Raw genomic sequence first — 25,134 nt, forward strand, 5'->3', positions numbered from 1 at the left:
GGAGGCATTCTGTTTTAAGAATTAGTGGCCTATCATTTTCCAGAGCAGGTAAGTTGATTCTGCTGAGAAAATAGAAAGCTAAGTATATGGAAGTTGGTTTGTGGTAGAGGTGGGGGAATATAAAATTGTTTGAAGGTCTGGGACCTTGCTGGGGCAGCTTTCTGTCCCCCAAATTAGGGAGGGTGGCATTTCTTGCAAGGATAAATCCTTGGCATGCTCCTCAACTAACCTCCAACTTAGAGGTTTCAGTGTTACAAAGAAGCCCTCAGCATCTTCTAAAATACTTGGGAGCAGAGAGGACATATCCTGCTAAGTGAGCAGGGCTGAGAGATTTTGGGCAGGAGAGGCTAAGAAAATGAGAATCTGTCACCTTAAGGTTCTGTGCCTCTGTGTGGGTGTCTCTGTGTTGATTATAGACTAAAGGATTTTCATAAACCCATTTCCCCCCCTTTCCTTTCTCCGCCTTCTTCCCCCTTCCTTTCCTCTCTCCTAGTCTCTGCCCTGCTCACTTGAACACATGCATCCAAGGAACCCTCCACTTGGCCAGGCGTCCGAAGGGGACCGAGCTCCGGCTCCCGCTAGCAGGATGATGGACAACGAAGTCTTTGCAAACTTCCTTCTCTACAGCACCGTGCTAGTCATAAAGATGTATTTGCTGGCAGTTATCACCGGGCAAGTGAGGCTTCGGAAGAAAGTAAGTTTTCAGTCCCTCTGAGCCCTTCTCCCTTTCAACTTATGGTTTTATTCTGTTATCTCTGCAAATAGTTAGAGTTGGTAAATAAAACCCAGTATATGTTTATATCTGGTGGAGACTTAGAAGTGAGTTAGATGCTAAATATTTTCTTATTGTTTTCTTGGGTTTCTCTTTCCCTCAGTTCTCCCCACCTCCCCAGTCTGTTTCAGAAGGGTCTGGTTATTTCATCTTTTGCATGTAAAGAACATTTTTCTCATTTGACATGACATGTTCTCTGGAAGGGTATTGTGTGTTAATCGCTTCTTGGAAAGAAAATCAGGCTTCTTTTAAACCTGAAGTTCCGGAATAGTACAATCTGATAGCTTTGGAGCCTTGTATCTTTCACAGGGAAACTGTATTTTGGGGGTGGAGTAGATTTGGCTAAACAGGGACATGGGGATCATTAAATGGAAATTCCCCAAACCCCAGGCTGATTATTCTCCAGGGCCATCAGAATCTTCTGAGCCAGGGTTTTAGCTGGAAATAATCAAGAGGATTCAAGTTCTGGCACAGTTTATGTGGAAGAATTTTCACCCGACATGTTTTAGTCTCTTAACGATTGGGGGAAAATACAGAGAGAATGAAAGTAGAGAAATAAGAAGTAAAAACTGTTCAAGATGGGAATGCATTTTTAACTGGATGGTGATCAGACAAGTAAGCGTATAAGCCAGCAGGATGGACCTGTTTTATATTATATAGAATTGCAAGAGAATGCCTGCTGCAGAGGACTGCAGTTCCAAAGGTCCACCTGGAGTTTTCACCCAATTCAAATTTTTCCATATGATCTCTCTGTTGATACAGTTCTAATTAATCATTCCTGTTTCTATCTTCTGCCCTTCTGGGCATTGGGTTTAGAGTAAAAAGATCTGGGTTTAAGTCCCAAGGAATCCTACCACTTATGAGCTGTGTGACCTCAGGCAAATCATTTGACTTCTCTGTTTCTTCATCTGTAAAATGGGAATGATAATATCTGTACCATGTACTTCATCAGGTGAGACAACCAATGTAAATTATGCTTTTTTAGTTAATTTAGCAAACATTTGTTAAGCACTTTATAAGTGTTATTTATTATGGTTCTTTCCTACATCATAGGATGGTGGTTGCATTTCAGAAGCAAGTAAAGTTTCAGCATAGAGCCTAAATCTTGTTCAGAAGCTGGGAGGGGAAAGGAAGAGAAGCAATCCATTGAGCATCACTGGAAGCTTAAAGGAAACATGACTTCCTGAGACACAGAAATGGGTGGGATTGTAGATTTATTGCTGGAAGAGACTCTAGAGCTCATCTAATCCAAAGCCCTCATTTTCAATATGAGGAAACTGAGACCCAGAGAAATTAAAGTCATTTGCCCAAAATCACATGGGTGGTACTTTTAGGAATGTGGAATGCATGTAAGCCATTGTGTTGTCACTAACTACAGTTCTAAAGACATGGGAACAAGTAAGAGGAGTGCCCGTGCTTTACACCAGGGCTTGTTTGTTAAGTTACTAAAGCCAGTAGTCATTGCCCCATTCAAGAATAATTATTCCTGTGTGAAGGCATTGTTGGGGAGGGGAATTCCTCAGATTAGACTGACCTTGCTTCTTCGTGCCTTGTTTGGTTATTTCTTTAGTTCTTTGCATTTCATACCCAGGCACAGAGTAGCTTGTGCATCTATTAAGCCATAGTCTGGTCACCCTCCTAGAGGCAGTGCAGTTCTAGGTGAGATGGGGTAAAAGGAAGTAAGAGGTTTCACTGGGAATAGCTTAAATACAGAAATAAGCACGTTGCTTCTGGCTGGAGTCTTTAGGCCCCCCCCTCCCCCAAATCTCCCTGCCTGGTGTAATGGAAAGAGGGAAGGGCTTGGAGACTGAGAGCCTGATTTCACATCTTGGCTTCATTCCTTAACTTCCTTTGTGACCTCAGGCTAGTCCTTCAACACCTTGAGGCCTCAGTTTCCTCCTCTGATAAATGAAGGGGTCAGACTGGATGACCCCTAAGGTTCCTTTGAGCTCTAAGTTTGTGATACCATAAACTTTGTTTTTGTGCCACTCATTTATCTGGGTGTTATTTGTTTGGGGTTGAAGTTTACCTCTCCGACTAGCCTCTAAGCTCCAGGAGGTCAGGGACAGTGTCTTAAACATCTTTGGAATCCATTCTGTCTAGGAGAGTATGTTGCACAACATTATGATCAGTGCATTGATATTTAAGGATAGTAGGAATATACTAGCGAACTGTAAACAAGGCATGACAGGCAGTCAGTAAATATTTTTTGAATAAATGAATGAAGGGTTAGGATAATTCCATGCTTCAAGAAGCATGTTGCAGCTCTTCTGGCTAAAAATGGTATCCCAGAGATTGGGCCTAGCTTGGTTTGAAGTTAACAGATAAGAATCTCTTGTGCTGATCCCAGTTCTGATGAACTTATTAGATAACTTGGGACAAATACCATAAATTCCAAGCTCCTTCCCTCCCTGTGTATAATGGGAAGCGTGAAATGTTATTTTTGCAAAATCAGCTAGATATGAAAACTGGCAATGATCCACTGGAGATCCTGGCCTCTGGATTCCAGGATCAGAGATCCTGGAGCTGAAAGGCATTTCAGAGGCCATCTACTACAACCCCTTCATTTTGTAGATGAGCTAACAGGCCTAGAGAGATGGAGTAACTTGTCCAAGTTCATACAGGTGATCAGTGGCAGAACTGGGATTTGAACCCAGACCTAGATTCTAAATTCACCCTTTCCCCGTGTACCACCTAGTCTTCTACAGCTGAAAACATTTAATTTTCTAAATGTTCTTATCCTACTTCTGATGGCAAGGACGACATTGCTTTTTGCTCAACTCCTAGTATCAATCAGCAAGAATTTGTCAAGCTACTTATTTAGACAGCTAGTGGAGAGAATCCTGGACTTGGATTCACGAAGACTTGAGTTCAGATCCTGTTTTAACTACTTATTATCTGGGCAAGTTGCTTCATTTCTCCCAGCCTTAGTGTCTTCATCTGTAAAATGGGAATAATAATAGTACCTACCTCTCAGGGTGGTTTTGAATGCCTAAGGACATAACTTTGTAAAGTACATTGCCAAACCTTAAAGCACTTTGTAAAAGCTAGCTGTTATTATTGCCCAGTGCCTACTCTGTGCCAGGCATCGTGTCAGATGGTAGGGGTACAAAAGACAGACAAATAAAACCTACATATAAGGCCCTTACATTCTAACAGAAAAGCAGAAACAGGGTGAGAGTAGTCTTGGGGGCACCATGTGAACCTAATTGAGTCAGTCAACAAGCATTTATTAAGCTATTACTTCGTAAAATTTGTGAAAAATGCTGAGAATACAAATGTAAGTAAAAGAAAGACAATGCCTGCCCTCAAGGAGCTAACATTTTGAATGGGGAATGCTATATAAAAGGAAGATGAAGTGAGGGGTGGGTGTGTGGACAGGGGCGTGATAAAGGAGTCTAGATCGCTGGCCTGGGCACTTTTTTGGGGGGGGCAAAGCATTTGGGGTTAAGTGACTTGCCCAGGGTCACACAGCTAGTGTCAAGTATCTGGTCTGAGACCAGATTTGAACTCAGGTCCTCCTGACTTCAGGGTCGGTGCTCTATCCACTGCGCCACCTAGCTGCCCTGGCATTTTTCTTAAATGGAGGTGTGGGGAGGGGCCTCAGTGACTGAGGTGTGAATTCAAGGGCTGAAGTGATCTCCTTGGATAAAGAAAGTGTGGGAGGGAGGAAAAGAACAAACATTTATCAAAGCTCTCTCTAGTACTGTGTGCCAGGCACCGTGCTAAGTGTTTTACAATTATCTCATTTGATCCTCAGAAACATTTCTACCTAGAAGTTGGTATTATTATCCCATTTTACAGTTGAGGAAACTGAGACCAACAGAATGACTCGCCCAGGGTGACACAGCTAGTAACTGTCTAAGGTTAGATTTGAACTCGGGTGTTGCTGACAGCAGGCTCAGCACTTTGTCCACGACCCCCCTAGCATGCCTTTTCTGGGGCATTATAGAGGAGTCTAAATCGCAGCCTGATAAGAAATGAAGAGATGATTGGCCTCCTTAAATGGAAATTCCTGTGATGAAACATCCTTAGGCCTGACTTATTTCCCATACGGTAGTAATTCTCCATGAATATCTTTTAGGCTTTTGCCAATCCAGAAGATGCCTTGAAGCATGGAGGCCTCCAGTATTGCCGGATGGACCCAGATGTGGAGCGATGTCGCAGGCAAGTATCTGCCATCTGTCCCTGTGTGTTCCTAGTTCAGCCTCTCACTTCTTCCCATCCTATGTGTTAGGGTGCTTAATGCTATTTTGGAGAGATGGCTGGTGGGTTGTGGAGAGATGGGTGATGTCTTAGACATTCTCCTTCCCTTCTGCCAGTTTCTGAGCTAGGGCCAAGAGGGTGGAGTTGGTGAAAACAATGTAGAGCAGGGATAATTGTGGATGGGTGGGTAGTAGACATAGGATGGTTTGGGACGGGACAAAACCCTTCTGTGCCCTAAACAAATGAATGGATGTGTCACCTCAGACTAGAAAGCAGGAGTAGTTTGCACTAATTACAAAGCTCTCTTTACTTATGTTATTTCCTCACTTGGTAATTTCATTTACCATAAGCCTATCCCTCATGCCTGGAAAGTATTCCCTCCTGCTCCTCCTCCTCTTCCTTTATTTCCCCCTCACCCTTTTCTTCCTTCTCCTCCACCTCTCTGAAGGTTAAGTGACTTGACCATAGCCATTCAGTGGAGCCAAAACTTCTACCCAGGTCTTTGACTTCAAGTCCCACACTTCCCACCAGTGCCACACTATGCTCTTGAAAGGCTGGAGCCCAAATAATGAGGAATTACCAGAGTCCTTGGCATCTTCACCACAGCTTAGCAAGTTATTGCAGAGTATGGAATAGAGACATTCGTTTTTCAGAGATTATAAGAATTTATAGCCCAAGGAGTAAATCTCATCAACCTGCAGAGACTAGAGTAGTTAAATATTAGGCCAGGGCTGATGGAGCTGTTACTCAGTAGCTTGGCCTTTCAGCCGGGAAAGAATGAAAGCATTTGTATTTTGGTTTTTGGGAGCAGTAAAGATACCCTATAGGTGAGAAAACTTGGACTGCAGCTAGGGAAGGCTGGGGAGAGGGAGGCAGAGTACCCGCTACCACTATGTTTAAACACTGCCTTTTTAGATGGCCTGAAAATAACAGCCTGGGAAATGGGGCTGAATGCTAAGACCTTATCTGTATATACACATATTTGGAAGGTGTTCATGTGGCATAGCAAAAGGAGAAAAACTACTTCAGAAGGAGGTGAAAAAAAGGAGAAAAACCACTACGCATAATTATGTTACCCTTCTCTTGAATGTGTAGACAAACTTATGGGATGGACTAATAGGGATGGATGCTTGCATTTCTTGTGGACAGGGATTTGGGAACAGGAGGAAAGTATAGAGAAGGGCACAAATGGATGAATGGGGTATTGCTAGATGTAGTTGAAAAGAGCATTAGATTTGGAGTCAGAGGGTCTGGGTTAGAGGCCTTGCTCTGACACTTAACTAGTTTATCATGGGAGTCAGTGCAAGGGGGACCTGGGTTCATATTCTAGCTCTACCCCTTGCTCTTGTATAATTACCCTCAGGCACTCAGCCTCCCTGGGCCTCAGTTTTCTCATCTGTAAAATGAGGGGAGTTGGACTAGCTGACATCTTAGGTCCCTTTCAGCTTTAGGAGCCTGTGATCATAGCTTTGTATCCTTAGACAAATAGCTTTTTCTCTGGACCTTAGTTTCCTCATTTTCAGAACTGGGATAATGCACTACCTACCTTTTGTTTTGTTTTTGCTCTCCATATCTTAAAGTTAACATAAGGAAAGCATCTTGTAAAACCTTAGAGCTTTGGAATAGGCATTGTTAGTAAGTTTTCTATTAGTCATAATGGAAGAAGTCTTAGGAAGACCAGTTTAGCTCACTTGAAAGAAGCTCATCGCCAGACAGTTGGCCACAGGTTAGTGAACTTTTCAGCTATAGAAACTCAAAAAAACCCACATCCCTGTCTGCTGTTGTGATCTGCTTTGGTGGGGAGAGCACCCACTTTGATGAAATCAGAGGTCCTTGGAGTCTAAGCATGATTGCCACCATGTTGGAGGATGGCCAGGACAAAGTCCAAATTACAGATTTCCACATACCCATTTCTATTGGAGTTTGACATCACTGCCATAGTTGTTATGTTTGCAGATGACTCGGAGTTGATTGCATCAAGCCCTAGAACATTACAGAGTCTTTTAAACGAAACCCATAATCATGCCTAAGAGTTCAGTTCCTATCCACACAGGAAAACCCCAGTGGATAAAGAATACGTATCATCCAGACTACAACATGTAGTTTGACAGGTGATCCATAGATCTGGCCCATTAGTACCTGTATCTTGGAAGGACACTGTGCAGGGCAATAAGTTGGGCCCAGGAGCAAATAGCAGGTTAAATAGGCTGCAGGAAATTGTGCTGTCCCAAGCTTCTCCCTGAAACAAAAGGCCAATTTTTAAAACATGACTATCCCTCTGCTGATGCTGCCTGATATGGGGCACAGAGTGACCTCATCTCTGAAGAGTGAAAACTGTAGGTCATCCTAAAGAGAGGTGGGCTCTGAAATGTGACTGAGGAGCAGTTGTGGGGAAGAAGCAGCATCAAGAATGACAGAAAGGAGGGGGGAGGGTCGCAGAGCCTAAGGCATCGATCCAGAGCTGGAAGGGACTGGGGAGGCCAGCTGGTCCAATTTCCTCACTTTACAGATGAGGAAACTCAGGTGAGAGATGATCAGTGGACAGCCCATGGGTTCCATCACATCCATCTATGAAATGAGTAAGCATGTATAAAGCAAACCTTAAGGTGCTATATACGTGCTGGCTGCTATTATTATTCATGTAATGTCAAAAGGTTTTGAGAAAGGCTCCCAGCACAGCAGATGGACCACTTGCAAGAGCGTTTGTGGTAGGAAATGAACACGGCATGGATGAGTTAGAACCTGTACTGTGGGAAGGAATATCTACACCCCTTCCCCATTACCAACCCATTGAAAAGCCTTCAAAGTAATATATTTTCATAGTCCAGTTTATCAAGCATTGAAGGCACTGGGGTAGGTGCTGAATTAGTTACTTGAAATTTATTAGTTGGCAGGAAATTTATAAATATCTTCCTATTTGTATTTTTCATTGTTTGGGGTATCAGTGGAACCCAACTTCCCTTTTCTCTACACCAGCAATTCTCAGACCTTTTGGTCTCAGAATCCCTTTACATTTTTAAATTATTGAGGACCCTCATATGTGGGTTATACCCAGGGATATAACACAGCCAACTGCACCTGGATGAGCCAGTTGTTACATTTTTAGTGAGTATTTACTTCTTGAAAATCAACAAAAGCTACAAATCAGGGCTTGGTTTATTGTTCTGTTGATTGTTTAGACTTAAGAAATTGATGGAGAAAATATTAATAATACAGATGAAACATAAAAGTATGTCTCACTGTGTACTTTTTTCTTGGAATGCTGATGGTTAAATATTTATCAGCCCATTCTTGTTTGTATCTTGATATTTGGCTGGTTGTTCAGGTGTTTTTCAGTCACGTCTGACTCTTCATGACCTTATTTTGAGGTTTTCTTGGTGAAGACACTGGAGTGGTTTGCCTTTTCCTTCTCCAGCTCGTTTTACAGATGAAGAAACTGAAGCTAGCAGGGTTAAGTGACTTGCCCAACGTCACATAGCTAGTATCTGAGGCCAGATTTTAATTCAGGAAGACTCATTTTCCTGACTCCAGGCCTGGCACTCTATCCGCTATACCATGTAGATGCCCCATTGACATTTACAGTATTAGAAAGTAAAACATCTTAGTATTATGATGAAAATAGTTTTGACATTGTGGACCCCCTAAAAGGGTCCTGAGCATCCCTCTTGGATCCTTGGGCCACATTTTGAGAACACCTAAATTAATGAGGTTTTACTCTGTTTTTTACCAGCTACAAAACTGAGCTGAGATAGGGTTACCTTAAAGTGAAAGTCATGAAAATTGTAGAGGCAGTGGGAGGAAAACAGCCTGCCTCCTGGATTGCCTGGACGTGACTCCTAGCAGCTGCTCTCCCAGTGGGGACAGGGCCTGGGGGGAAGGCGCCACTTCTGAAAGACAGCTATCGAATTTCCAAACGGCTGTAATGACATAGTAAAATTCAGGCTGATGTCGCAATAGCTCAGCAAGAGGCAGGATATTGCAGTATAGGGAAGCTGGCTGGGGAGCAAGTCTGGTCTGGAGTGAATTTGTTTTGGATGACTCTTGCCTTGAAGTGGTCATTATTATGAATGACACACGTTAGTCTGTACCTCTGTTGGCTGAATGTATTTTTTGTTTTTTCTTCTCAGATTAGATTCTGAAAATGTGAGTCTCCTTAGAACAGGCTCCTTGTGTTTGCACTTTGCTCCCTCACCTCCATCGTGGAGAATGTCCTTAGTGGCTTTATTTGGAACCATTTTTATAGGATCCTAGTTATAGAAGGAAGAGGGACCTTTAGAGGTCATCTAGTTCAGCACCTTTTAAACTGTGGGTCGTGACCCCATCTGGGGTCACGACCCACAGTTTAAGGAAGTGCTGAAGGGGTTGTGAGTGGAAAAAGTTTAAGAAGCTCTGATGTAGTCCAACTCCGTCTTGAAAAGAGTTTATTAATGCATTTTGATTTTACACATATGCCTCCCATGCTCCTCTACCTTCAACTAAACCTTCTCTTGTAACAGAAAAACAGTAATTGCAGTCATATATGATTTGACTAACAGTGTCTGCAGCGTGCTGCCCTTGTAGCGTCCCATCTCTCTTGTGAGGGGAGGGAGGTATGGTTTATTATCTGTTCTCTGAGCCAACACTTTTCATTTTACCAGTGATTAAATTAAAGCCCAGAAAGATTAAGGACTTACCAGAGATCACACAGGCAGAGTCAGGATTTGAACTGGGGTACTCTTGACTCCAAATACAGTGTTCTTTCTGCTGTACCATGTTGCCTTTTAGTGACCTGGACTACATGGCCCTATTTATGTGTACAGTTGTGAGGAATGGGAATACTGCACTTAGCCCTGGTCATTGCTTAGAGAGTCTTTATTTAGAACTCTCATTCTTGGGGAGAACATCCTCCTATGGCTAGTATTATGTCAGAATGCTGGGAGTTCTCAGGCTGAGAGAGTCCTCTGGGGAGAAAGACTTGGGTTGACTTAGCTCTCTCTTTCCTCTTGCTCATACTTGGGCAACCTTGGGAAAGTCACCTAATCTTTCTGGGCCTTATGTTGGATGGGATGACTGTTGAGGGCCCTTCCAGCTCTAGATATGTGATCCCCTGAATTTTGAATGAGTAAACATGAAGTAAGGTGAATCCCCCAATAGTAGGACCTAGGGGAACCATCCTTGAAGTCTGAGTTTCAGGAAAGCGAAAGGGAAACCCACTCTACATAGCAAGTAGCATATAGATTCTTGGGTGGTCTGCTTCAGTTTCCTCATCAGTGAAATGAAGGAACTACACTAGGCGGCTCCTTCCTCAAAGGTCCAGGGGTTGGCAAACTATGGCTTGTGGAGCAAATATGGCTTGCTGTCTCTTTTCATATGGCTTGCAAGCTAAGAATGGTTTTTATATTGGCCAGATTTGGCCCATGGGCTGTGGTTTGCCGAACCTTGCTCTAAGGGGTTTTGCCAGCTCTAATGTGGTACTATATCTCTGGCCTTTACTACAAAAGGTTGTGAACCAGAAAGGCAGTGAGATACAGGGGGGAAGAGCCCTGGGCTCGGGAGTCAGGAAGACCTTGGCTCAAATCCTGTCCAAGATGTTTTTCAGTCAGGTGGCTCCAGGGAAGTTACTTAACTACTTTGGGTTCTCAGTTTCATAATTTGTAAAATGGGGATAATAATAGTACCTGCATCATTTTAAGGAGAAAACACATGTAAAACACTATGTAAAGTGAATTAAGATTTAACAATAGATGGCTAACTGAGCTCCAGTAAATGACTTAAGGAAGATAGAGATGTCTGAAGACAAATCTCTCATCTTCTGAAGTTGATTTTTGAGTGGGGCAATTGCATCTTTCTGTGAGCTGGTCAGCAGTGTATCTACACACTATGTCCAGAGGCAGGCTAAATCAATTTTTTCTTGTGATCTTTTGGTTCTCCTCCCCCCCATTATGCTTCCCTAGTCCCCCCGCTCTATTATTTTTAATAATGAAATCTCAGTCAACTTCAGCACCTTCTCCTCACCGCCCACTCCTCTATCCTAGACCTTTGGCTCTCTCCTAAAAGAGTGCATTGAACTCAGAGTACCTGTTTTTAGGACTGGCTCTAGGACCCTCTACCTCTTCCTGCTCAATCCACATGCTCTCTGGACATCAACACAACTGTTGGTTTGATTCTTGATATTCTCTTTTCATTTTATTTTGTTTGCAAATAGGTTTTTTTCCCCCTAAATCAAATCATTTAAAATACGGTAGAGAAACTGGTCATGAATCCTTCCTTAAAGTGAAGAATGCTTTGGTAAAGTTGATAATGATTTCTTCTCTGTCTCCTGTATCAATGTCTACTTTACTCTGTCAAGCTTGTGTAAAGCAAAGCAGAGCTGTACTTTTCTGAATGCATTAATATAGACTTCTTCAGAGGTAATGAAGCTGCTGAGAGTCATGGGTTCATCAAATCTCAGAGCTTGAAGGGATCTCAGAGACCATGCAGCACTGTGCCTTAACAGAAACCGTATTTCTTCCTGAAGTGTGTCTAACTGAGAAGTTAATTCCGGGCTGGGAAAGTCCTGGTAAGGCTCTTTTCTTGGATGAGAGGGAGAGGTTTGTTTGCTTTTTGTAGATGGAATCCCAGAGAGGTGGGCAAGTTGTATAGAACAAAGAATGTGAGTCAGTGAAGTCTGGGAGGTTTTCTAGTCTAAAAAAACCTATGGGAGGCAAGTCTCTGCCTCAGGTTCTTCAAGTGGGGACTGGATAAATGCTTGATGGGGATGTTATAGAGGGAATTGCTTTTGGGATACATTTTGGACTACATGACCTCTTGAGGTTCCGTCCTAACTCTGAGATGCTGTGATTTTCTCAGGGAACCTTGGGGTGGCTGTGCTTTTCCGCTGACTGACCTGCCCGATTGACGTTTCTATCAAAAATAGAATCCTGTGTCATGGGATTGAGGCAGGATACCTCTACTGGTTATTTAGCTTCAGTTTATCAAGCCAGGTAATGTAGGGAAAGAACACTGGCCTTGTAGTCAGAAAATTTGAATCCAGCTTCTGACATGTAGTAGCTTTGTGTTACTGGGAAAGTCATTATTAACCTCTTCTAGCTTTAGGGTCTCCCATCTGTAAAATGGGGACAGTAATAATAGAGGCTACCTTACAAGATTGCTATGAAGATCAAATGAGATAATATACGTAAAGTGTTTTGCAAGCCTTTTTTTTTTTTAATTTTTTGAACCAAGGTCTCCCAATTTTGCCTGGGCTAGAGGTATAGCAGCCATTTGTGGGTCCAATGCCAGTACTCATCAGCGTGGAAGCTTTGACCTGTTCTGTTTTCAATATGATCCAGTTTGCCGTTCTATAGGCAGCCTTGCCCCCTTGCTCCTGGGGGCTCACCATATCGGTGTCATACTAAGTGAGGACACCCAATCAGCATTCAGAACTACTGAACTCAATCAGTCCATTACCCTCTACCTCTCCCTTCCCAGGAGCAGGGATTATAGGCGCAAACCACCATGCCTGCATGATAGAAATGTTACCTTTTATTTAACATCTACTGTAGTCAAGGCTTAGGGCTAGGAGCTTACAGAGATAGATGTAACATGCTCTGCTCTTGATAAACTTATAGTTGGATGATGGGGGAAAGACAAATATAGAAATAAGTGTGCTATAAGAGAGCGAGGTGAAGGGGGTGAGGGGTCCAGGCAAATTGCTATGAAAAATTTAAAAAGGAAAAGATTGATTTTATCCAGTGAGCTTGGGGAAGGCTTCATAGAAGAGAGCACTGGAGTTGGCCCTGGAGAGAAGTCCATTACAGGCAAGGGGGTGGGTGGAGGGAAGTGGTATGAGCAAAAGCATGGAGATGGAAGAAGGCTGGGCAATAATGAGGGGGAGAAGAGTGCATGTTGATAGGAAAGCGCAATACATGGAAGCAGTATCATGGGGTAAAGCTGCCCAGGCAGATTGGAGCCACCTTGTGAAAGGCTTTGAATGCAGCTAGCTGGTGCAGTGGACAGAGCACTAGACCTGGCGTCAGGAGGACTACTTAAAATTAAAATTCTCCCTCAGACGCTTACTAGCTATGTGATCCTGGGCAAGCCACTTAACCTCTGTCTGCTTCAGTTTCCTTAACTGTAAAATGGAGATAAGAGCACGTACCTCCCAGAGTAGTTGTGAGGATAAAATGATGTGATATTTTTACAATGTTTTTCAGAAAGAACCATATAAATTATTATTATAATATGTCAATGTCAGGAGTTTCTTTTTTGTTTGCTAGGGAGCCACTGAAGGTGTCTAATTTAAGGAGTAGTATGATCATAGGTTCTGTTAGAAAGAGTATTGCTCAGGATCAGTTATGTGGAAGATGGGTGAGGAGAGGAGAGGAGAGATTGGAGGCAGGAAGACTTGTCAGGAGCCTGCTAGAATCAATCAGCAAGCATGTATTAAGCATTTATTGTGTACCAGACACTCTGCTAAGGTCTGGGGATACAAAGAAAGGCTCTGCCCTCAAGGACCTCACATATTGATGGGGAAGACAACATATGGACAATTCTACGTGTACGATATGTATACACTGTAAATGAGAAATGATCTTAGGGGGAAACGGGGGTGAGATTGGGGAAGGACTCTGGCAGAGATGGGTTTTGAGCTGTCTTGAAAGAAGCCAGGAAGTAGAAATGAGGAAGGAAAACACTCTTGGCATGAGATATGGCCAATAAACAGGCCCAGAGTTGAGTGGTGGCAGGGTCATGTGCAAGGAATAGCCAGGAGGCCAGTGTCCCTGGATCATAGAGGGTGAGGAAGGGAGGAAAGTGTAAGAGACTGGAAAGGTAGGAAGAGGCCAGGTTGTGAAGAGCTTTAAAAGCCAAATAGAATCTTATATTTGATCATGTAGGAGCCATTAACATCGATTGTATAGGAAGTGACAAGGTCACTTTGGCAGCAGAATGGAGGGATAGACTGGACTGGCAAGGAGACCAACAAGTAGGCTGCTGTAGCAGTCCAGGCATGAGGTGATGAGGGCTTAGGCCAGAGTAGTGCCTGTGTGAGTAAAGAGATGTTGGGAAGGTAGAAATGGCAAGACTTGGCCACATAGTGGGTCTGTAGGATGAGTACAAATGAGGGGTGGAGGATGACAACTGAAGTTGTGAGTCTGGATGACTGGGAGGATGGTGGTACCTTAGACAGTAACAGGACAGTTTAGAAGAGGAGAGGGTTTGAAGGGAAAGATAAAGAGCTTTGTTTGGGACATAGTAAGTTTGAGACAACATCTAGGTAGAGATGTCCGTAGTTGGTAGTGTGGAGTTCAAGAAAAAGATTAAGGTTGGCTTGGTGAAATTGATCAGGGAATCATTTGCATGGAGGTGACAGTTGAACCCATGAGAGCTGATGAGATCACCAGACAAAATAGTGTAGAGGTTAAAGAGAAGGTGGCCCAGGGCAGAGCCTTTGGGGATACCCCGCAGTTCATGGGTGTGACCTGGATGAAGATCCAGCACAAAGGAGACTGGAGGAGCAGTCAGGAAGGAAGAGAACCGGGGGAGAGCACTGTCACAAAAACCTAGAGAATAGAGAGTATCCAGAAGAAAAGAGGGGTATATATCCAAAGAGTCCAGAAGGATGAGGATTGAGAAGAAGCAGTTAGATTTGGCAAGTAAGAGAGAGGGACAACTTTGATGAAAGCAGTTTCATTTTAATGATGGGCTGGAATTCAGGTTGAAGAGTTTAGGGTCCTAGAGAGACAGGGGAGGAAGTGGAAGCACTGACTGTAGATAGCTTTCTCAAGGAACTTAGGCATGAAGGGGAAGGGAGATGTAGAAGATTGCTAGTAGGGATGTCTGGATCAAGTGAGGGGAGAACCGTGGGTGTGTTTATAGGAAGCATGGAAGCAGCCAACTAAATAGATAGAGATTGACTGTTAGAGAGTAAGATAATGGAGAGGGCCATCTGCTGGAGAAAGTGGGGTGAAATGGGAGCAGGGGTGCATGTACTCGAGTGAGGGAAGACATCTGAATGCCATGAGATGAGAAGGAAGAGGAGCTAGCTCCTCTGGGAATGGCCTCAGTTTTTTCCTTGAAGCATGAGGCCTGAGGAGGGGTAAACTGCTGTGGTGAGTGGGATAGTGAATCAGTCATGTGTAATACTTTCACAGAAATGAAGTGCTGTATTCTCATTTGGGGATGGGTATAGAAAGAAGAGAAAGGTCTCTTTGGACCTGATGTCTACTCCCCAGTTTCCAGGGTTGTTGATGAGAATCTTGTTGGAGATTGTAGCTGTTTACCCAAGACAGGAAGTAGTTGATGGGGTTTCCACAGAGACCCTTTGTGTATGCCCAGCAAAAGCTTACACTTAGACAAACCCTGAGAAAGAACAGCTGGATAACAGTGCACAGATGTCTCCTGTCAGCCACCAGCCCAGTGTCAGCAGCAGTAGGAGCCAGATGTGTGAGGCAAGCTTTCTTGCTAGCCTGAGGACTATTGTCTATGGTAATATTGATCACTGGATTTTAGAACTGGAGTGGGCCTTTGAGGCCCATCCTCTTATTCCTTACAGAAAAGAAAAATGAGACCTGGAGAGGGGAGGTCACTCAGGTACTGGAGTGGTAGAACTAGAATTCAAGCCCAGGGTGTCTTTTCCACTAAAGCAAACAGATGATTGATGCTAGAGATCTCTAAGCACTTGCCACTACTGATTTTATTTCCCTGTGACCTATTCAGGAAGCTATAAAGTTGGCATCTTGCTAAGGCATTTTGATTGTTAATTATAATAGCAGTGCAAGGTTCACAAAGTGCTTTCCTCGCAACTCTGTGAAGGTAGGCACCATTATTCCCATTTTGTGGATGAAGAAACAGGATGAAAGAAGGAAAGGGACTTTTGCTCAGATTATACTACAGTAAATTTGGAGATTGTAGGACCATAAATTTAGAGTAGGAAGGGACTTCCAAGGGCTTCTAATCCAACCTTACCTTTTTGTATAGTTGAGGAAATAGGCCCAGGGGATTAAGTGACTTGCCCAGGGGTGATCACACATATAATAAATGTCAGTTGGGATTTGAACTCAGGGCCTCCAGTACTCTTTGTATTGAAGCTAGGCACTTTTGGCACTACTCCTCCCAGGGCAGATTTGTATAAATGGTGATCCTAAAATCAGGATCTATCTGAGTATGACCTACCTGATCAGATGTTGGGCAGGGGACCCCCCTTCTTCATCCTCTAAGATCTCCACCTCCACCACCCTGAAGTCCAGGCAGTAGAGAGACATTCCTTGATGTTAAGCATCAGCTCCTTCCAACTTTCTCTTTTTAAAATGCAAATATTCCTGACAAGGGTGACATAAAAATCAGGATTCCTTGGACTGTACAGAAATCTTGGCTCTGTTAACAGTGGGTAGATAACATGTTTAAGAAGGAGCATTGAGTGACTGTGGAGGGTCTCCCTAAAGGCTTCACAGTTTCTTCTAAGGGCCACTTCTGGGGGTGGCGGGTAAAAGAGACTTGCCTTAAGGGCAGCACCAAGTCTTGAACAGGGGCACTGATTAGAAATCATGTTTGGGGAAGTTGACAATGTTTCCCCTTCTAAGCATATTGGAGGAGGGTCGTGGGAAGAGCTGCATCTAAATTGAAAAGTAGTGAGAATAAAATAATGCCAGCCTGATTGACTGGCCCTTTGGTCTAGGGATTAGAAGGCTGAGTTAAGCTAAATCGTTGCAGGCGCTGTTCAGCAGTCACAGAACATCTGTGCAGCAAACCAACTGCCTTATAAGATATAGAATTAGATGCCTGTCCCTTTGGGCACAAATTCTAGGAGCAAAGATTGAAAAGGATTGGTCTCCTTATACAGAAGTAGAAAGTTCACTGGGGTTGGGTTGCTGAACTGCATTTACCAGGCCTTCCTTGTTTTTCCCAGTTTCCCTGTTTGGGTAACAGTCTTTCTGGTTGGACAAGTATGAATTGACTCTTGCCAAAGAATGGAAATTCTCATTTTGAGAATGGGGAAGTCACAGGGTTTTGTTTAAAGAATTAGAGTGACTGGGGCCCTGGAGCATTCCAGTTAGATAAGGTAGAATAGGTCTTGCCCTTGTGGTGGTAATGATGGTGAGCTTGAGGGATGAAGGGGCCCTGGAATGGGAGCAGGAAGGGTGCTGCTTTGAGAAGCCTGTCTCTTCCATTGACTAGCTTTGTAAATTTAGGCAAGCCCCCTTCCCCTTTCTGGGCCTCAGCTTCCTGGTCTGTTTAAAAAAAAAGGATGAGGGGCAAGAATTAGATTATCTCTATGGTTCCTTTCAGTTCAAAATATTCAATTCTGTGGAAGCAGATTCTGGAGCATGTGGATTTGTGTGTGTGATGGCAGTGGGGTGGGGAATCAAGAGTTACAGAATTGGTGGGGAGGAGCAGGGTAAGGGACTTTTACTATTTTTGGAGTGTGCTTCTTACTTGCTTTAATGGACACTTTTTGTGGATCTGTGATTTCCTTGTAACTGCTCCTCTCTGTTGATAGAGATCTCGGCCCAGGCACTTATTTGTGAAACTTATCTGTGTTTTCCCCCCATAAATCCTTCCCTTACCCCCAGATACTTCCTCTCAGTACCTTAGAGGCTCAAATATACCAAACCAGCTGGCTGCCCATCTGCCATATCTTATTCCTGCTCTGTGATATGAACACTCCAGTTTCTTTTCTGATCATGTTTCTTGGTTGTGTGCATATACAGATTGGTCAGACTTCCAACCTGTGGGTTTAAACCACTAATTTGAATCACTAATTTATGATAATCTGGAATCTCTTTACCACTGAACTCAAGGAAATCAAAGGTTAGCTAAATGCCTCATGGAAAATGTTAACCAGTTCCAATTAGATTGAAGCAAATTGGCTGTCCCCCACATCATTAATTTGTGTATAGGTATGGAAAATTTTCATCCTTTCTTGATCTTTATAATAAAAGGCATTTCATTGAAAAGTAGAGTCAGGGAGCCTATAAATTACTTGGTGATTATTGTTTTGCCAGTGTGATAAAGTGATGTGTGAGAGGCAGCACACAGTAAAGTCAGAGAAACCTGCCTCTGGGCACAGGCTGGCTCTGTGGCTGTGGGCACACACCGTAGGCTGTTCTGGAGTGCTCTGCTTTGCAGAGCAGTTACTGATCTGCATTGCAACAAGCCTGTCTTATTTCCTAACTCGTGTTTAGCTTTATGGAAGTCCAGGATATTTTAACTCTTCAGCCTTGGACAAGTTACTTCCCTTTTTAGTGCTCTAGGCAACTAAGACTTTAGATTGCAGTGCCAGTGCCAGCCTGTGTGGGTAAAGAGAGTTTCCTAATCTAGGAACCATTGAAATCCCAACTCCAGTCCCTAGCCAGTCCCTAGCTTGAGAACTCTGCAGAACTTTCTTTTTTGTGGGGATGGGAGGATCTGAACATGTTTGTCCAAATTTGTGTTTTATTTGGTGTGGGAAATTCCCAAGAGAGAAGAAATCTCCCCTTTACCAAGAAAAATCAGCCACTATTCTGTAACTTGGGTTTTAGAGGTTAAGTAGCTTTCCAGACCCACATAGCCATGGATGGAACTTGAACCCAAGTCTTCCTGACTCTGAGGGCAGTTACACCAAGCTGTGTCTCCATAGTCTGTCTCTTATTTTATATCATATATATTTATATATAATTTTAACAAGCTATTCATTTTCCACTTCCATATGAATAATGTAATGATGGTCAATCTGGAAAGCCCCTGATTAATTTAATGAGCTTCTTCCCTCCTCCGAGTCATCTGGAGTGTTAGGGACGAAAAAGACTGCCTGTGGCCCAAGGTTCTGGCCAGCATCCTCAGACTTCCTGACCTGCAGTCTCAATTCTAAGCTTATGAATGAGTCAGGCATGTGATCACTGTTGCCAGGCTTCTTATGGCAAAGGTTCTCGACCGTTTTTGTGTCCCCAACCCCTATGGCAGTCTGGTGAAGCTCATGGACTCCTCAGAATAATACTTTTAAATGCACACAATAAAATACATAGGATTACAAAGGAAACCAATTACATTAAAATAGTTATTAAAATACATATATTTAAAAAACAGATTTACAGATCCCAGGTTAAGAACCTCTTTTCTGCAGTTTCTCCATGTTCTACATCCTAAGTGTGTTTACAACTAATTCAACAAAGCCAGCTGCGATCGACTGGGTTGTAATTTAACAAATGGATCAGGCACTCCCTTAGTCAGTCCCCACTGTACAATCAATAGAAGAAATAAGAGCTCTACCATTATGGTCCATGTGTCATTGAATAGTAGAGGGGCACTGGTACATCCACACTGGTAGTGCCCTAGCCAGTCCTCAGTTGGGATCGCCTGGCTTCGTTGGCCTGTCTCTGGTCGATAGGGCTACTTGGGTTTTCAAGGCCAGGTGTCCCCCAGGTCAGTGATCTCTGTTGGGAAGCTAAGTTCTTGTCCATGGGACATCCTTGATTCTTTCAAATGAAGTGCTTATTTCCCCATTTTTTAACATTGTGCTGTGTTTGTGGAATGTTGTTGTTCTTTGTCCTTTATCTTCGAAGAGGACCAGTGACATCAGGTGATGTCTTGGCTTGTTATGTGAATTGGATTTAAGTGAGGCAGAGTTAGTTGCACAATGTTCTCATCTACCTATTCTGCCAGGTAAAATCTTCACATGCTTGAGGTAGACATCCCCCTAACTTACCAGTGGGTTTGAGGCCTGCCGTTTACCCTCTGCTTCGGTTAGCTCGTCTGCCAGAGATGGTTTTATTGGGGTGTGGCTGCTGCACATGCTGCAGCTTCCTGGAGCCACTGGTGAGAGTTGGGTGAATCAGATAGACACCAAAGGTTGATGAGCAGCCCTGAAAAGGGTATTTTAGATGGTCTTATTATGGTTGAGGGCCAGTTGGCTCACAGTAGGCCAGTCAAGGGGACATGAGATGGGGAAATGTCTGAACAGGATTCCCCTCTTAGCTAAACTGAATATTCTAATATTATAAGCCCAGAAACAGCAAAATGTATGTGATAAACCTGCTCATTTATTTATTTGTTCTTTATATACAGGTGCTAGGAAAGGAGAGGGCGCCAGGGGTCCTAGATCAGGCCTCACGAAGAAGCGCCACCTCTGGTGACAGTCACTGGGAGTTATAGAATAATACAATTTATCTGACCTTTGACACAGCTGAAAGGGACATATCTAGGGTAACTCTTGCCTTCTCAGCCTCTTCAAACTTTTTCTAATCTCCCCTGAAGTTGCTAGTGCTGACCTACTGCCTGTAAAACATTTTTAACCTTGTATATATTTTTGTGTATGCATTTTTTCTCAATATGTTTTTTCTCCTGATAAAATGTAAGCTCCTCAAGGGTAAGACCTATTTTATTTTTGTCTTTGTATCTCCAGCATCTAGCTCAGTATCTGGCACACAATAGGAGCTTAAGAAATGCTGATTAATTTAGTATCCATGTTTTTTTCTTCTTCTCTGTGGAATAGGCCTGTCCAGGTTTATCTCTACCCCCTTATATTTGTGTATAGAAACACCCCTTATAGGTCAAGATGTGAGAATGTCAATATTATCAGTTCTGAGAACTACAGTGTTATTTATTAATAGCTAGCTAGCATTTATATAGACCTTTAAGATTTGCAAAATGTCTTGCAAATTTTATCTCATTTTTTTCTCACCACAGCCCTGGAAAGCAGGTGCTATTATTATCATCCCCATTTTACAGATAAGGAAACAGGCTGGACAAGGTTCAGTGACTTGTCCAGGCTCACACAGCTAGTAAGTGACTGAGGCTGAATTTGAACTCATGTCTTCCTGACTCCAAGTTCAGTTGCTCTGTTCACTGTGCCACCTAGCTGCCTATTGAATCAAAATTCCGTGTTGGAAATATAGATCACTCCCCCTAGCTTTCTACCCTCAGAGGGGAGAAAGGATCATCAGATTCTCAGGTAAGTCCCCTATAGTTATCCATCCCATTATTTAACTTTTCACATCTTATTCCCTTAACTAAATTGTACGTCCCTGAAGGTGAGGGCCCATAATGTTTATTTTTTGTGGACTATGCAAATAAGAAGTGTTTAGGAACACATTAGGGAACTGGGAGTAGCGTTTAAGAGGGACTTGGAGTGGATACATTTGGTTGGTGTGGAGGCATCCCCTTCCAGCAATTGAACTATGATCAGCAGCTGACCAAACTGTTTTCTTTCTGTTCCAGAGCCCATTGGAATGACCTGGAGAACATCTTACCATTTCTGTTCTTGGGATCCATCTATTCCTTCCTGGACCCAGACCCCTTCATAGCCTGGCTTCACTTTTTCATCTTCTTTGTCGGGAGGATAATTCACACCATTGCCTACCTGGTGAAACTGAGAGCTCCCATCCGCTCAGTGGCCTATACCATAGCTCAGTTCCCTTGTGTTTCCATGGCTCTGCAGATTCTTTGGGAGGTCATAGACACCTGGTAACCAGCAATTAGCTATGATGCTGTCTCTCCAGCGAGGGAAGGCAACAAACGCAGGTTTTCCAGGGGTTCCATCTCATCCCCATGTCCATCTCCCTCCTTTCACTTTGCTTCCCTGCATGACTGAACCAAGTGCCTGGTTGGCTGGCCACTTCCAGAGTATGTGTGTGAGCATGCTTGTGTCTTTATATCATCCTGTGTATGTCCTGATATGCAGATCTTCTTTAGTTCTGCAGAGTCTAGTAAGGTTGCTGATCACAGCTACAGCATAGCGAAGGGAATGGTCAGATCCAAAATCCTCCCAAGTTTGCTCCAAAAGCACAGTTTTAAAAATTACTTGTCCAGTATGCATCTCTTTCTTGCTCTTGTTCTCTTTTGTGTTCTCTCTCTCTCTCTCTCCCTCTTTCTTTTTCTCTCTCTCTTGTTTGAGTTCATTTGTGTTTTAAGACCCTGGAAAAAAGGAAATGACTCTTTTTGTTAAATATTTTCATAGCTGAAGTTTAATGAGACTAGGGCCATGGAAACAATCTGTTTTGGTGTGCCCCCAGCGTAGGTTTACAGTATTTGGTAGGCTTCGAATCTTCTATTGCACTGCCTTTTCCACAAGAGATCATTTCAGAGGAGGAAAGAGGTTGTCCTCTCTAGCAGTAATAAGATAGAACCACTAGTTAGGTGTAGGCTAGAGATGAGTAATGGAATCCAACCTCTCTGAAAGGGGGAAGGGGGACAGAGTTATAACCAACAGATATAAATTGGGAAAAAGTTGTAAAATAAGGTAAATAAAAGCTGACTCCTTGGTCTGGCTTTGTTTCTGTGGTTTAGAGACCTAAGACTGAGGACCCGGATGTCACAACACCCTCCGGGAGTTCATTCCCCAGAAGCATACTTTTTTCTTGTTCTGTGAAAGTGTTTATTATTGTTGTTATTAAATTGCATTGTTTGAGAAGTTGACCCATTGCCTCTAAGCTTCTTTGACTGTGTTTATCCGTGATGTCCACTTTTCCCCCAACTGGGTGCTCTCTGGGAGTCTTATTTGGTCATGCACTTGACAGTGATGTTTAAAAGATAGAGATTCCCAATAAAGGCCAAACCCTGCATCCACCCCACTCCCAGAATGTGGACCTTACTTTCTACTTTTAGGGTATGTTATATAGGGGATTCCTTTTGGATATAGTTTGGACTAGATGGTTGCTGAGGTCCTTTCCAACTCTGAAATCCTGTGCTCCGGGGTCATCCTGACCAGTGCTTCGCAGGGACATTTTTAAGGATCTGTAAAGCCAGAGACTGAGGTCTTCAGCTATTGGCTGGTGTTCAAGGGGAAAAGGAAGTATTGGGGCAGGGAGGAGGGAACAAGCATTACTTAAGTGCCTACTTTCTGCCAGGCTCTAAGCTAAGTGCTTCACAAATACTATCTCATTTAAAGGGGTATATATCTCCAGAAACTGACCCAAAACCAGGTGGGCTTCTAGCCAATGAAGCCTCTGTTGACCAGTCGTCATCTTGATACCATTACTCCCTTTTCTCTTGCTCCGAGTTTTGGAGTCACAAATCATACGATGTAGAAATTGGAAAAACTGACCAAGAATCCTCTCTACAGTGTCCCTGGCCAGTGAGCATTCAGCCTTTTTTCTTTTTTTTTGGTGAGGCAATGGGGGTTAAGCGACTTGCCCAGAGTCACACAGCTAGTGAGTGTTATGTGTCTGAGGCCAGATTTGAACTCGGGTCTTCCTGACTCCAGGGCCAGTGCTCTATCCACTAGGCCACCTAGCTGCCTTTCATTCAGTCTTTTTGAGAACCCTACTACCTCTGAAGAAAATTTACATACAGTCTCTGTGACCTCTTTACTCATTGCTGCTTCTGCCTTTGGGGGCCAAGTAAACCGAATCCAATTTGTCTTACATGGAATAGCCCATCAGATATTTGAAGGCAACCATTGCTTACCTTCTACCTCAGTCTTCTCCAGTCTAGGTATTTCCATTTTTTTTTTTTACCAATGTACATTAAGCCTGTTCTTCAGGCCTATGCCATCCTGGTCACTTTCTTTTGGACCTGTTCCAGCTTACTATGTCTTTGAGATGTGGCCCCCAGAGTTGAGTGGTGTACTAAAGATCTGTTCTGTTTGACACATCAATAGGAACGGGCTTTTCTCAATGTTGCCTAGATCCCAGATTACACTTCTGTGTAGAGTTGAGCTGGCTCAATTTCCCCCATTGTGGAGCCTATTCTTCAAATGGGAATAGAGGGTGCAGTGGGGGGAACAATTACCAATCTTCACTTTCCCTCCAGGGGTTAAAGAGAAGGTCTGAGTCAGAAGCCTGAGGGAAGAAACTAGGTGTGTGGGAATGAGGGCTTGCTAAGCAGCCAGCACACGTAGGATGCCGTTGCTCTTGCTGAAGGGGGAGCCACCAAGAGGATCTTTCTGGCATGGAGCTGCTGAATGAGGACAGGCTTCCTGCTCTAAAAACTGCCTTTGACTCACCTTTGGAGCCTGTTCTGGCCAGCAGGGAGTCTGCAGCCCCTTGTTATGACTGTCCTAAGGCCCTGACTTCAGTCAAGGGGAAGAGCAGAGACAGGCAGCTTTGTGGCTGGCTCTTCATGTGGTCTCAGAAGATGGACTCGTAGGATCGTATGTTTAGAGCTGGGGTGAAGTTGCTGAAGGTCACTGAGTCCAACCCCATCATTTTCAATGAGGAAACAGGCCTAGAAAGGTGGTGACATGTGGTCACATAGGTTAGTAATAGGATTCAAACTTGTGTCCCCAGATTTCAAATCCAGTGCTCCTGAACTTTGTTGGGTTTGGATAAATCGTACAAAGGGATATGGGGATTGCAATCCTGGAATTCCCAGTGGCTGTTAATGTAAAGGGGTTAATCTGATCTCTGAGGTGAAGACCCACTTCCCCTCCTTGCTCAGTGTCAGAGCGAACCTGGGAAGGATGGCAGCCCTGTTTAACAGAGGCTCTCTGAATTGTAGGCCCTTGGCTTGGGTGTCAGAGAGAGGGGCCATTAGGTAGAATTGGGAAATGTGTTCATTGAGAAGCAGGGCTAGGTGAACAGTGACCTCAAGATGGCAGTGTAGGCCAGGCACAGAGATGCCTGGATGCACTAGTGAGTAGACTAGACTGCAGGGAATCCGTCAGCCAGAGCTAGGGAGGCCCTTAGGAGTCTGGGGGCAGCTCTCCTTTGCCATTCCTTAGGTGAAAGGTTTTAGAGCTGTAGAGTATCTAAGGTCCCTGCCCGCATTTACTGATGCTACCTTGGCCAATAAGAGTGTTGGTATATTACAACTTAGAGCCGAAAGGGGTTAATTCGGTTTTCCAGTAGAAATATAAGTGACAGAGCTTTGCCAGAAATTAGTGAACTGTGATAGGAAGTGAAAATAGAGAAGCTAGTTGCCTTGTCCAGGTTTCTGCCTTGGGAAATCTGTATAGCAAGTATAAGTGTTGGGGGGAGGGCCTGTAAGTTGTACCTTCTTTCTCCCATCATGCTGAAGGTTAGGAGTAGACAGAGTTTCTCATGATCAGTGTTAACCATTTTTGTTTTGTTTTGTTTTGTTTTGGCTGGGCAATGGGGTTAAGTGACTTGCCCAGGGTCACACAGCTAGTAAGTGTTATGTGTCTGAGGGTGGATTTGAACTCAGGTCCTCCTGACTCCAGGGCCAGTGCTCTATCAACTGCGTCACCTAGCTGCCCCAGATTAGTGTTAACTTTGGCACAAAATGTGAAATTGGGGATGTCGGTAAAATTTGTTTCTTAGTAA

At 43.6% G+C, this 25,134-nt stretch overlaps 1 protein-coding gene across 3 annotated transcripts in view; it reads left to right on the forward strand.

Annotated features, from left to right (window-relative positions):
* PTGES (prostaglandin E synthase) overlaps positions 1-22,327 on the forward strand; it is a 34,130-nt gene extending 11,803 nt beyond the window's left edge. For all 3 annotated transcript variants that reach the window (XM_020973587.2, XM_020973586.2, XM_020973585.2), the window contains exons 2-4: positions 494-694; positions 4,857-4,939; positions 21,131-22,327. In XM_020973587.2, coding sequence (XP_020829246.1) covers positions 518-694; positions 4,857-4,939; positions 21,131-21,380 — 510 coding nt within the window. In that variant the 5' untranslated portion in view covers positions 494-517 and the 3' untranslated portion in view covers positions 21,381-22,327. The remainder of the gene's footprint in view (positions 1-493; positions 695-4,856; positions 4,940-21,130) is intronic.
* Positions 22,328-25,134: the final 2,807 nt, after the last annotated feature.

This window comes from Phascolarctos cinereus, unplaced genomic scaffold (assembly GCF_003287225.1).
Source record: "Phascolarctos cinereus isolate Bilbo 61053 unplaced genomic scaffold, phaCin_HiC Scaffold_2;HRSCAF=192, whole genome shotgun sequence".
NCBI lineage: Eukaryota > Metazoa > Chordata > Mammalia > Diprotodontia > Phascolarctidae > Phascolarctos > Phascolarctos cinereus.